The sequence below is a fragment of the Lipotes vexillifer genome, unplaced genomic scaffold (genome assembly GCF_000442215.2).
Source record: "Lipotes vexillifer unplaced genomic scaffold, Lipotes_vexillifer_v1.1 scaffold216, whole genome shotgun sequence".
NCBI classification, from domain to species: domain Eukaryota; kingdom Metazoa; phylum Chordata; class Mammalia; order Artiodactyla; family Lipotidae; genus Lipotes; species Lipotes vexillifer.
The window spans coordinates 1,537,873-1,549,639 of NW_006779100.1; the positions used below are offsets into that span (position 1 = coordinate 1,537,873).

The 11,767-nt window shown below is 44.1% G+C and overlaps 1 protein-coding gene across 1 annotated transcript in view; it reads right to left on the minus strand.

Moving 5' to 3' along the window:
• Positions 1-7,628, minus strand: part of RAB11FIP4 (RAB11 family interacting protein 4) — a 124,130-nt gene extending 116,502 nt beyond the window's left edge. The window contains exons 1-2 of the mRNA XM_007452463.1: positions 7,472-7,628; positions 124-311 (exon numbers count right to left, since the gene is read on the minus strand). Coding sequence (XP_007452525.1) covers positions 124-311; positions 7,472-7,628 — 345 coding nt within the window. The remainder of the gene's footprint in view (positions 1-123; positions 312-7,471) is intronic.
• Positions 7,629-11,767: the final 4,139 nt, after the last annotated feature.

Consider the following 11,767-nt stretch of genomic DNA (forward strand, 5'->3'; position numbering starts at 1 on the left):
GGGAGGGAGCAGGGGCTGGGGGCTGCGGTGCCGGCGGGGCCGAACAAGCCAGGATCACTGAGATTTAGCAGTGCAGAGGCCAAGGTCTTCCTCCTGGGAACCTCTCCAACAAGGACAACGCACGGGTGCACGGCTTGGTGACCTTGGGGTGAAGCCCTCCACAGGATTCTCAGAAACAAACTGAGGTGCAGTGTTTAGAGGGGTCTCCAGCAGGACGCCAGCCGGAGGAAGCAAAGCAGCAGAGAGGGAGGGCTCCGCGACTCCGTCGATCCTCCTCCCCCGGGACAGGCCCGATTCTCCCGCGCCCCCTGCTGTTCAAGGGAGGTTTTAAAATTTAAGATCACTCCTTAGAAGCAGCGTTTCTTTCCTAGACTCATTCTCTTGACAAATAGGTATTGAGCGTCTACTACGTGCCAAGCCCTGTTCTAGGCTCTGGGGATACATCAGTGAACAAGATGGAAAATTTCTCTCCCTTCACAGAGCTCATTTTCTTGTGGGTTCTGGGGAATTCCCAAGGAAATTCTAGGCCTCTTCCGAGCGCCATCCTGGATGTAAATGGTAGAGATTTTTTTTTTTTTTCCTGGCACATAATGTTTAGACAGGACTTATTAACTAAAGCCACCTGGATTTGAAGACTCCATAAGAGCCAGGCCCACGGCAAGGCACCAGGGACATAAGTTGTCACACAGACTCCCCCAGGAGTCTAGGGACCTGGGGTGAGATTAATAAGGAGCCAGCCAACAACCCACAGTGCTCAACCCCCCAGGAGAGATGTAAGCTGCTGAGGGAGCAGGGAGAATGGCCCAAGAAGAAAGTCTTGCTGGAGATGGCCCTTCGGGGCGGGGGGAAGGGGGGGGGTGTCTCTTGGAAGACAAGGTAGGCTCCCCCAGGAGGAAATGATGTCTGCATAGGCCCCACACACAGGAGCATCACGAGATCCAAGGAAGCAAAACATCCCATTCTCAGGACTCGTGTTGAGGGGAGAAGCTGGAACAAATCTGAATCACCATGAGAAAAGCCACCGCGCATGCGCAGAGGCCAATAAAGAAGAAATCCCTCCCACCAGGCAGTGATGGGCCCTGAAGGTGCCATGTCTCTAGGAGGATCTGTAAGGTGCTGACTGTGGGTTGAAAACCCCCTCTGTACCTCCCTGTAAAGCCTTCAGTAAAGTTTTGTGCAAGTGGATTCTTCAGTGTGTAGGAGATGCCAGGCCACGTTTCAGGGTGAGTTTGGGTTGAAAACAAGAGCAGAGGAAGGAGGGGACCGGTGATACTTAGGTTATATGTGTAACGGTCCGTCCTCTCAGTGCTTGCTCTCCCAGCTGAGGAGCTTGGAATGGCTGGAGCTAGAGTGGGTTGGAGCAGGAGATGGGCTTGAAAAGACAGGTAGCGGTCAAATGATGGCCTTGCGTATCCTGGTGAGGACTTTGGACTTCGTCTGTGTGTTCGTGGTGAGAAGGAAGCCTTTGAAGTATGTCCTGGCTGCACCTATGATGGGTTAGAATGTGCTACACCGGGGACAGTGGGTCGTGCTAGAGACCCTTGTAAACAGGCCAACGAGCTGGGCCCCTGAATGGGCAGGGAGGTAATGGGGATGGTGAAGGAATTTCAGAAGGCACAATCAGTATAATTTGGTGACCATCCAGTGTGGTGGTGGGGATGGGTGGGGAGTGGGGAGGAATTAAGGATAATTCCCAGTGTTCTAGCTCAGGTGCATTGTTGGGGATGGTGGTGCCATTGGCCAAGGCAGGGGCCCAGGAGGAAGTGCACTGGAAATCCTGTGCAGAGGTGAAGAGCTGCCATTAGGTGGTTGGCTATCCAGGTCTGGAGGGGAGGGAGGAGGTGAAGTGGTGACGATGAATTAGAGTCGCTTCACGTAGTGTTCATAGATGAGAAAGTTCAGGAAAACACTTGCAGGGTAGAGAGCTGAGGGTGAGGAGGCAGGTGGGGGAAGTGCTGTCAGAGCAGTGGGAGGAGAATAGGGACAGGCAGCCAGTGCCTGGAAGCCCTAAGAGCTGAGGAAAATGACTGGACTGTAGTCAGCGTGCACAACCTTCACGGTGCAGTGCACACAGCTACGCAGATTTATAGGCCCCTTAATAGCCCGAGAGCTTCGTGAGCTCCAGGACCATTTCCAATCAGCCTTGTTAACTGTGAAAGATTGTAAGCTGTGAGCAGAAGTAATAAAGTCATAGTGAAGGGCCGGTGGTGGCCAGTGTGCTCTCTTGGGGTCCATGGAGTCAGCAGGTGTGTCCCCAGAACTGCTCTAAACCAGGTACAAAATTATGCCCCTGGAGAAAGAAGAAAAACCCAGCTCCCTGGAATCTGAATTAGTTAAAAGCTACCTTTTGATAAAAGGAAAAAGACTAAGGTAAAAAGCATCGAAGCGATGGTAGTTGTTAATTTAATGCCTGAATAAGTTCCATTATTACGAATACCTTTTTAGTAGAACTGAAAGTCGGCATCATCTTCGCCTCTTAAAAACAACTTTTGTTTTTAAATAATGCTCAATGTAAAAAGGTAATAAAATATAGACAAATAAACAAAAATTAACCATACATAGTTATTCATCTTTTTCCTATGTATAACTATAGTTTCTTATGTGTAAAATACATAGATATTTTACATGATTGGGGATCTACTCTCAGATGCAGTTCTTAGTCCCTTGATTCTATTGGCAGTTTCCTCCCAAATTTAAGTATTATTCTTTAAACCCATTCTTAAAGGGTGCATAAGGAAGCCCTGTTAGCTTCCAGAAAGTGCTGGATGAATATAGATGACTTAGCCAAAAAATCATCCAGGTGTTGTCTCCAGATGTTTTGGTTGTCTCCGGGTGTTTTGATATTATAAATAATGCTTTGATGAAAGTCTTAGCTCTCTGATCACTTATTTCTCTAGACTAGATCCCTGCACATAATATTATTGGGGCAAATGGTGTGGACATGTTTAAGGCTAATGATGCAGAAGGATGAGGTCAAGTGCAGGAGCAAGTCCATCACACCACACTCTGGACCAGCACCGAGTACTAAATACATCTTTGCTCATTTTACAGGTGATGATGGTATTTCAAGTTAGCATTTTTGTTGTTGTTGTTGTTTACTATTGAGCGTGATGACCTTTTGCATCCTACAGTAATTAGCAAGTGGTACAGTATTTCATTTCTGTGGATTAGCCGTTATGTCCTTTGCCCATTTTTCTTTTCTGCTTGGGTCTTTTCTTAAAATCGATTCTTAGGAACCCTATAATTAGAACAGTCTCCCTGTTATTTGGCCTTTAAATTTGGGTGTGATTTTTTTTTTTTTTTTTTTTTTTTTTTTGGACATGGGGATATTTTATGGGTTAGGTAGTCGAGCGTAAGCTTTAGGGTTTCTTCCACCGCTTTCAGGCGTACAAAGTCCTTCCCTGTTGTGGGGGTAAATGTTCTTGGCCAGCATCTCCGGCTCTCCTTCTTTTGGAAGAGGATAAGCTCTTTCTGACCCTTGTGACTCTGTGGAGCTGTGCGGCAAGTTCTGGCTGTGACTGTGAGAAGTGACTGCACATCTGCTCTCCGGCCTTTAACTGCTAATCTGAGACCCTCCAGATTCTGGGCTGCTCAATCTGGTAGCCACTAGCTGCCTGTAACTATTTACCCCTAATTTAAAATTTAAAAGTCAGCTCCTCAGTCTCCGTACCCACATTTCAAGGGTCTGACAGCCCCGTGTGGCTGTGGCCATGTATGGGACCGTTCAGCTATGGACCGTCTCCATCACTCCAGAGGCAACTGGGTGGCGCTGTCTCAGCTCTCCTTCCCTCTGTCATTTGCTGCGGTGGCTGATCAGTCTCTGGGGCCCGAGAAACTGCGGTGAGCAGAGTCCCCCTGCCAGTGAGTGATGGACACGTAGCAGGGTGAGAAAGCTTTTGTGGTTTTTAAGCCAATGAAATTTGGGGGCCACTGGTGATATATATATATATATATATATATTTTTTTTTTTAACACCATAACATAATCCGGAACTTTCTGTCTTTTCCATTCTATTTACCTAGTCTAATTACCATCATCACAGTTGTAAATATTTAAAAATGTGTGTTTTATTATCTAGTAAGGGAAGTTCCTATGTATGCTCTTTTTTTTTTTCTTTTTTCTTAGCCATGCTTTCTTGTCTATTTTGTAAGGTAAACCCTAGGATCATTTTGTTTGGATACACACTCTCTTCTTGTAGGGGTCTTGATTGGAATTGTGTGGACTCAGTGATTAGTTTGGGAGCAACTGGCACTCTGCTCCTTCCCATCCAGAACCGTGGGCTGTCTCTCCATTTACTCCTCTCCTTACAGCCCGCGGCCCTCACATGCCTGTTTGCTGAGTGACGCCACGTGGACTGAATCAGCAGCAACGGGAAGAAAGTAGGGACAACACAGTGACCTTCCATAAAACAAAACTAAGTCCTCTTCAAGAACTATTTCTCCTCCGGTGAGCCCCTCTTGCCCTACTCTTTTTGGGGTTGAGATGCCCCATTATAAAAAGACTGTTCCTGGAATTTTTTGTTTTCTATATGCATAAATTGACAAAATACATTTTCGAAACTTTCCTGATGTGTGAAGTCTCAAAGTCTGGATTCGTTTTCAACAGGTCTTTATTACACAGGCCGTCTCCATTTTGGTAGGGATTTTTGATATTGTGAACGGGGTCTTTTTTTCTATTCTATTTGTATAGTTTCCTGATAGCATAGAGCCTTAGGTGTTATTCAACAACCATCTATCCAGCTCCTTGAACAAGGCATACTCCCTGTATTTGGAGGCCCAGAGTCTAACCAGGGAGACATGAACAGTTGATGATCACAGCCTTGTAACGAGAAGCTGTTACAGGACCAAGAGAAAGGCTCTCAGTGCAGCCCATGGGAGAACAGAGAGCATTTCCAAGAGGTGCTGAAGCTGGAGTTCACTGAAAACAAGGGGCCCAATAAATGTCTGATGGATGAATGAATGAATACTGTAAGCTTAAAAAGACTCAGTATTTTTTTTTTTTTTTGCGGTACGCGGGCCTCTCACTGTTGTGGCCTCTCCCGTTGCGGAGCACAGGCTCCGGACGCACAGGCTCAGCGGCCATGGCTCACGGGCCCAGCCGTTCCGCGGCATGTGGGATCTTCCCGGACCGGGGCACGAACCTGTGTCCCCTGCATCGGCAGGCTGACTCTCAACCACTGCGCCACCACGGAAGCCCAAGACTCAGTATTTTAATGAAAAAAATTTTTTTTTGGCCTCCTGTAGAATCCTAGACATGAGTATATGGCGAGTGGTGGTACTGCTTTTGCTTAAGGCATACACGACCTAATTCCTTTCTGCCTTCCATCCGCAAATTATCAAGTTGGTGAGGGAGCATCCCTCGCCATCTATTTCTCATCCTCTATTGACTTTGGGCCAGACTCAAAGATAGAGAGTACCCTTATTTTTGCTCTCTGGGGCTAAGGCAAGCCTTCATGGAGTTTTTAGATGTACAAAATCAGGGCGCATTTCCCAAAGTGGGACGAAAGGAGGAAAATAAGAACAGAACGAGCCAGTCTCCTCTCTGGTGCACTGCTTTCTGCCCGGATGCATTCTCTCTGGGCCAGGTCACCCCCAGCCTCAGGTACCCCCTATACATTCAAGACTCCATAATCCTATTTTCAACTGCTCAGTGGACATATCCACCTGGACACACTTCCTGGTCATTTTTCAGGACCCAGCTCCTCAGTCATCGAACCTGCCAGTCACTGGTCCACACCTTGGACACTGTGCTCACTGGTTACGTGGCTGTTTCCCCCACTAAATTGTGATCTCGCACAGGGCAGAGACCAAGCTTTCTTCTTTTTTGGCATCTGCGATGCCTGGCAAAGGGCTTGGCACAATTGTAGTAACTGAAAACATTTCTTTGACAAATGAATCAGATGAGGTTACCTCTGTTGACATTTTCTTTGTTTAAACATATTTAAGTTGGGGAATGCTCTCTGAACCTCTGATCAGGAAGGGGCCCTACTAAGATTCCGATGTGACGTTCCTATTTTATACGGAGGAAGTGGCCCCTATGGGGGATGTTCTGAACTCTAACCCCACAGGATTCTCTTTATCGTGACTAGCTTGACTCACAGCATAAACACATGGTAAAGGACCTAGAAAAATTTGGCCCAATTTAAATTGGGCCAATTTAAATGATGCGTCTTTGGAAATTTTAAGTATGCATATATACATGTATGTGGTGTATGTACATATGTACATATTACAGGATATAAATGGATTTTTAGAAGGTACTTTAAAAAAAGCCAAATCTACTAAAATTACAATTCCACATTAACATTATGAAATATCCACTTACCATTAGCCAGTACTTTTAAAAGAACCAAGTGTGAGAGATTCAAACAAACGGGGACTACGTTGCTGTAGTGTGGCCTAATATTTACAGAAACATAATCAACATTGTGAAACGGCTTCTTTTAAACTGGCAGCTAAAAGGGTCTTAAGTGGAACTTACTTCAGTAAGAAGACTGACTCTCTAATGAAGACAGGCCTGGCATGTTACTCGGGGCAACTGCCCTTGAGAGAGTTTGGATGCCGTTGTGCGTTCTGGCGTGCAGCGTGCGGGCTAAGTTTCACGGATAGAAATCAAGGGAGAACGAGGGGTGAGGGCAAGTGTTACAGATGCTGGCCACCACTTGGGGCATGGGGGTGAGGGATGGGCTACTTTTTTCTGGAAAAAGGAACACTGCGATGATACCTCTTTGTTGTAGGTTAAGTTTTTACTATTCTTCCAGCATGTTTCCACCCTACCCAAACCCCCCTGGGGATAAACTTTTCTGGCCAGACAGTTCAAAATTGCCAGACTGGCCTGGACTGTCCCAGAAAGCAAAACTGTGCAGGCAAAAATGGGCACAGGGTGGATGATACGGTGGATGATATTGTCAATGTTCTCAAGGAGCTTACTGTCCAGAGATGGAGAGGTGACCATTCAAAGGCATCCCTACTTTGATTATGACACTTCAGCCTGGAGGGGAAAGATAGCTATTTGCAGTATCGTTGACCCTTGAACAAGGTGGCATATAATGTATAGTCGGTCCCCTCTGCATCCCTGAATTCAACCAACCACGGACTGTGAAGCAGAAGTATTTACTACTGAAAAACATCTGTGTGTAAGTGGACCCTTGCAGTTCAAACTCCACTGTTCAAGGGTCAATTGTACTTGAATTTTCAGCGGTCTTTAAGCCTGGTGCCCAGAGAACTCACCTGAAGCTTTACAGCCACACCAACACCCCCCACAGGCTCTTTCTTTCCCTCCCTCCCTCCCAGGACCCCACCCCTGGAGAGTATGCACACTCTGCCTCGGAGGTCTGGCCCAGAGCCCAGAGCGCCGGCAAGCTCTCCAGGTGAGTTTCCTCCGCTTTCTCAGTCTTTCCGTAAACAGACCAGCACTTGCCTCAGCCCTGCAGGTGTCTGCTTCACGGTTTTTAGCCCTTTGTCTAACATACCAGACGCTGTTGCCCTCGTATGCATCAGCTCTGTCCTGCCCACAGGGTCTAGGCTGCATTCTTTCTCCATCTGGGAGCTGCCCACATAATGGGGTGAAGAAAATGGTAAAACTCCCAGCAGTGGAGCCATGGAAAGCGTCTGACAGTGTTTACACATGCTGTGCCCGGGAAGGTTCTGTTGGGGAGAGCTGAGAGCTGGAGGGAATTGTGGGCTCCTAATGTATGCCCTCTGGTTGATCTCGGGGTGTCCTGGCATTTCTGACTGCTCATTTTAAAAGAACTAAAGTCACCTTAACCCAGAGAACGGAGTCACCCCTCAGTTTGGCAGGCCCTAAGAAAGTATTTGATGGGGTTCAGGACATGTGACCTCAAAATATGGCACCTTGAAGGAGCTTGAGGAAATGGCAGAAGCAGGAAGGTTTCTCTGACCTTTCCCCTGCCGTCCTCTCCTGGAAACAGGTCATAAAACCTTCACTTGACAGGCGCCCTCCCTAACCCCGGAGGAAAGGAGCATCCTTATCTCTGAAGACAAGACAGAGGGACTTCGAAAATTCGGACAGGCCTTGCTAGGTTTCCCCCACTTCACCGCACTTACCTCATAGTCTCTGACCTATCAGATTTTTACACAAATGCTCACTCTTCGTTAACCCTAGGATAGAAATACTCAGGCTTAACTGAATTTTCGGGTCTTCTCATCTCTTTTTGAAGGCTCCTGTGTCATGTAAAATTTATATTAAATAAATGTGTGTGCTTTTCTCCTATTAATCAGTTTAATTTTCAGACTCAGCCAGAGACCCTAGGAGGCTCAAGGGAAACTTTTTTCTCCCCTACACATTTCACCAAAATTATTTTACCTTTCGTTTAGAGAGGTTCTGGAAATAGAAAGGTCCTTCCCATGGAGCGGGGGTGGTGACGGTGGTTTGAGGAGAACCTAAGACATCCTTAAAAGAAAGGAACTGGCCTTAATGTTTCAAAAGATCAGGGAGGAGTGCGGGGAAGTGAGAAAACAGAGCTGATGCATGTGAAGAAATTAAATAACTCCCCACATCTTAGAGCAGATTGAATTTACATTTTACTTAAAAAAAAGGGGAGGAGTACATACACAGGGAGGAAAATGGGACGGGAACAACAATGATCTGAAATGGATTTCTACAGTTTTCCCCTACAATGGTAGATTTTGTCTGTTGGGCAGCATTTCTCCTGCTGGCGTACAACTGCTTACAATATTAATGAAGTTGTAGACAAGGGAACTGCCAAAGTTTGGGCCTGAATGGAAAAGAGAGGAAGTTATCACATACAGCGTAAGTTTACAATACACAGCATTTTCTTTAAATGATGTAACGCAGTCGCAGGGAGAAGTTAACAGTACCAACACGAGAATAATCAAATTTTTGTTTGTTATCCATGTACAGCAACTAACTGCTTTACAAAAAAGCAAAATAATACAATATATCATCACAGGTATTTACAGTGTAGTAAATATACTTTTCTGTCAAATTTTACACAAACTATTTACAGATGAATATACTGCATTAAAAAAAACTGTGTGGCTGACACTAAGAGTGAATTTTTGTATAAGTCCATTGCATAACACTGAATAAGACATGCCTCATTACGCCTGGGTTGGGGGTGGGATGTAAAAACAAAACCAAAAAAACCAGAAAAGCCAAAACAAAACTGAAAACCCCTAAAACCCACTGAGCAGGGAGGGTGGCCGGCTTACATTCTGTCTCCCCCAGGACATCCGTTCATGGGGGTGGCAGCTGGCTGTTCTCTGTGGTGTCCTCAGCCCTGGCCCAGGACCAGCACAGAGCCGGCACCCAGTAACGGACAGGTGCTGAGTGGATGCAGGACAGAGCACTTGCCACTTCCCCCAAAGCTAGTGAACTGGGTCTCGGTGCTGGCAAACAAGGGCACACCCCTGGGACAGCGCAGTGATAAAACAGGGAGATCATGCATGCCAAAAAACATGGTGAGTTAATGTTTTCCTTTTTAAAAAGTCAGGGGAAACACCCACAAACCCCAAACAAATTACTTTATAGAACTTACGTCCAATTACGCAAAATAGGCAACCTACTATGAACTTCAGAATTTCTTGTGCAGGTTATAAGTATGAGGCCTAAAAAACATTTCATTTCTCAGAGGAAGCATACTGGTGAGAGATTTATCTCATGTGCATTTCAGTTTCTTGGAAAGCTGGATTTTCCTCAAAAGGCAGAAGTTCTTCAAACAAGGTAAATCTTAAACCTTAATAAGTTTTCAAATTCCCAGGATATACTGGTAAAAAGTATTTCTGCAATTCAAAGGCGGCTCAATTTTGATTTGTGCAATGCAGATCATTAATTTCATGAGGTACTTCAAGTGAATTCATCCATGCATTACACTAGAGGGAAATAACGTATAAATTTAAGACATAGCATACCTTGGAAAACTTGTTTATGGAAAGATCAATATTTTTAATGGTAAACCTTTGGAAGTTCCTCTGTTTTGATAGGAGAAGCAAAATAGCATAACACTACCCACTGTCATTGCACCAAACCAACAACAAAGAGGGAAAAACATGGAACCAAAAATGATTAAAGGCTCGCATCTGCCGTTTATTCCAGGAGCCAGGAAGTTGTGATGCCCATCCCAGAAGCTCTGGGGTGTGGGGGAACGTAGACCTTACCAGCAGCTTGGTATCCTTGGCACCGGGCTGTTAATGATCTGTTTCTAAACTCAGCTCTAGTCTTAATTCCTTATCGTCTCAGTTGCTCTGTTATTATAAACATTCTATTCTAATGAAGCGTCTACAATAGTTAAAAACAAAAGGTTAGTTAATTGCACCTGTCTTCAATATTTTCCAACAATTCAGTGTCAAAATAACTATTAACACTAAGGTGTTTTTCATTTTGGCTAACGGTTCTTACTTTTCCCAGGACTGTAAACAAATTAAAAAAATTAAATTCTTGTTATTTCTGAATATCAAAAGCAATTTTATTTACATTAACATATTACATTGTTACTGTGTGGATAAATGTGAAATGTGTTATATTATTAAAATCAGAACATTTAAATGTACCATTGATTTAGCTGTGGAATTTAATTTACTGAAATCCACTCATGAAATAGCACTTCAGGAAACTCCCCCTCCCCTAGGTTTCTTCTTCTCTCCCAAAGCCATTACACCTTAACATATAAAGGGAACCCAGGAATAGGGGGATAATATCTTCTTGTAATAAATATGGTTTAGTCCTAAATTGGAACATCCAGATACTAATATATTCAATGAAGTCAAATTATTTTGCACACTGCAGGTACCACAAAGAAATTGGATCTGCATTACTATGGAAATTCCAATGCCATGATAATCCATACCATTCAGTATAGCAGCAACTCTTAAGGTCCCCTATTGTCATAATAATGCAGGTTGACCAGTCTTTTCACAGTGATTAAATGCAATTCTATCATATAGAACCAAATGTTTTTGCTAAAGAGATTCCTGACTTTTTTGGAGGGGAAAGATTACAAGACATTTAAAATACATCTCATCAAAAAATTTTTGATAATATACACCACACTCTATGTTTCTGGGAAAATTATTAAACAAGATAAAAGCATCGTCTACTCTAATAGTCACGTACCATTCCATTTTGTATGGAGCTAATGCAACCATCTACGGAAATTACCTCCTAGGAACAATTTGCAACACTTTGTTCACTGATTACCCTGCTCGGAATTATTTAGGAAAGAAGAGGAGGGGAAAAATGTATAATTACTATACTTAGTATAGTTTTGGCTTTTACAAAAACAAAAAACGACTTTTAGCATATTTAAAGATTAAAAGATAATCAACTGGAGAAAAATATAAACTAGCTTGGATGACTAAGTTTGGATAAGGCCTCAGAACTCATCTCTTTAATTCGGTAATGTTAAGATACATGTGGTTACGCTTATTTTCCTGTAATTATTGCTAATACTCAAGTGTTAGTATTTCTTAAGAACTCACTACAAAATACTAAATCCCTCCTCCCCCACCCCCCAAAGTACCTCGCCTGTGGCTTTATGGTATGAAGTCACTGAGGCTTGACCTCTATGGTTCTTCAGTTTTGTAAGGTAAAAAAAAGTCCACAGCTAAAAGTCAGATTAAACATACTGGGGTTATATTATTATTCCTCCCATTAACTTCTATCTTGAAAAGTGTGTAAATAAGACTAACACTTTACTTTGTATGTTGAAGAAGGGGAAAACATAGAAGGCAGAGCTCTGTGCAAATGGCTTTCATAGCTGGCCAGTAGTAGCAGTATTCAAGAAATC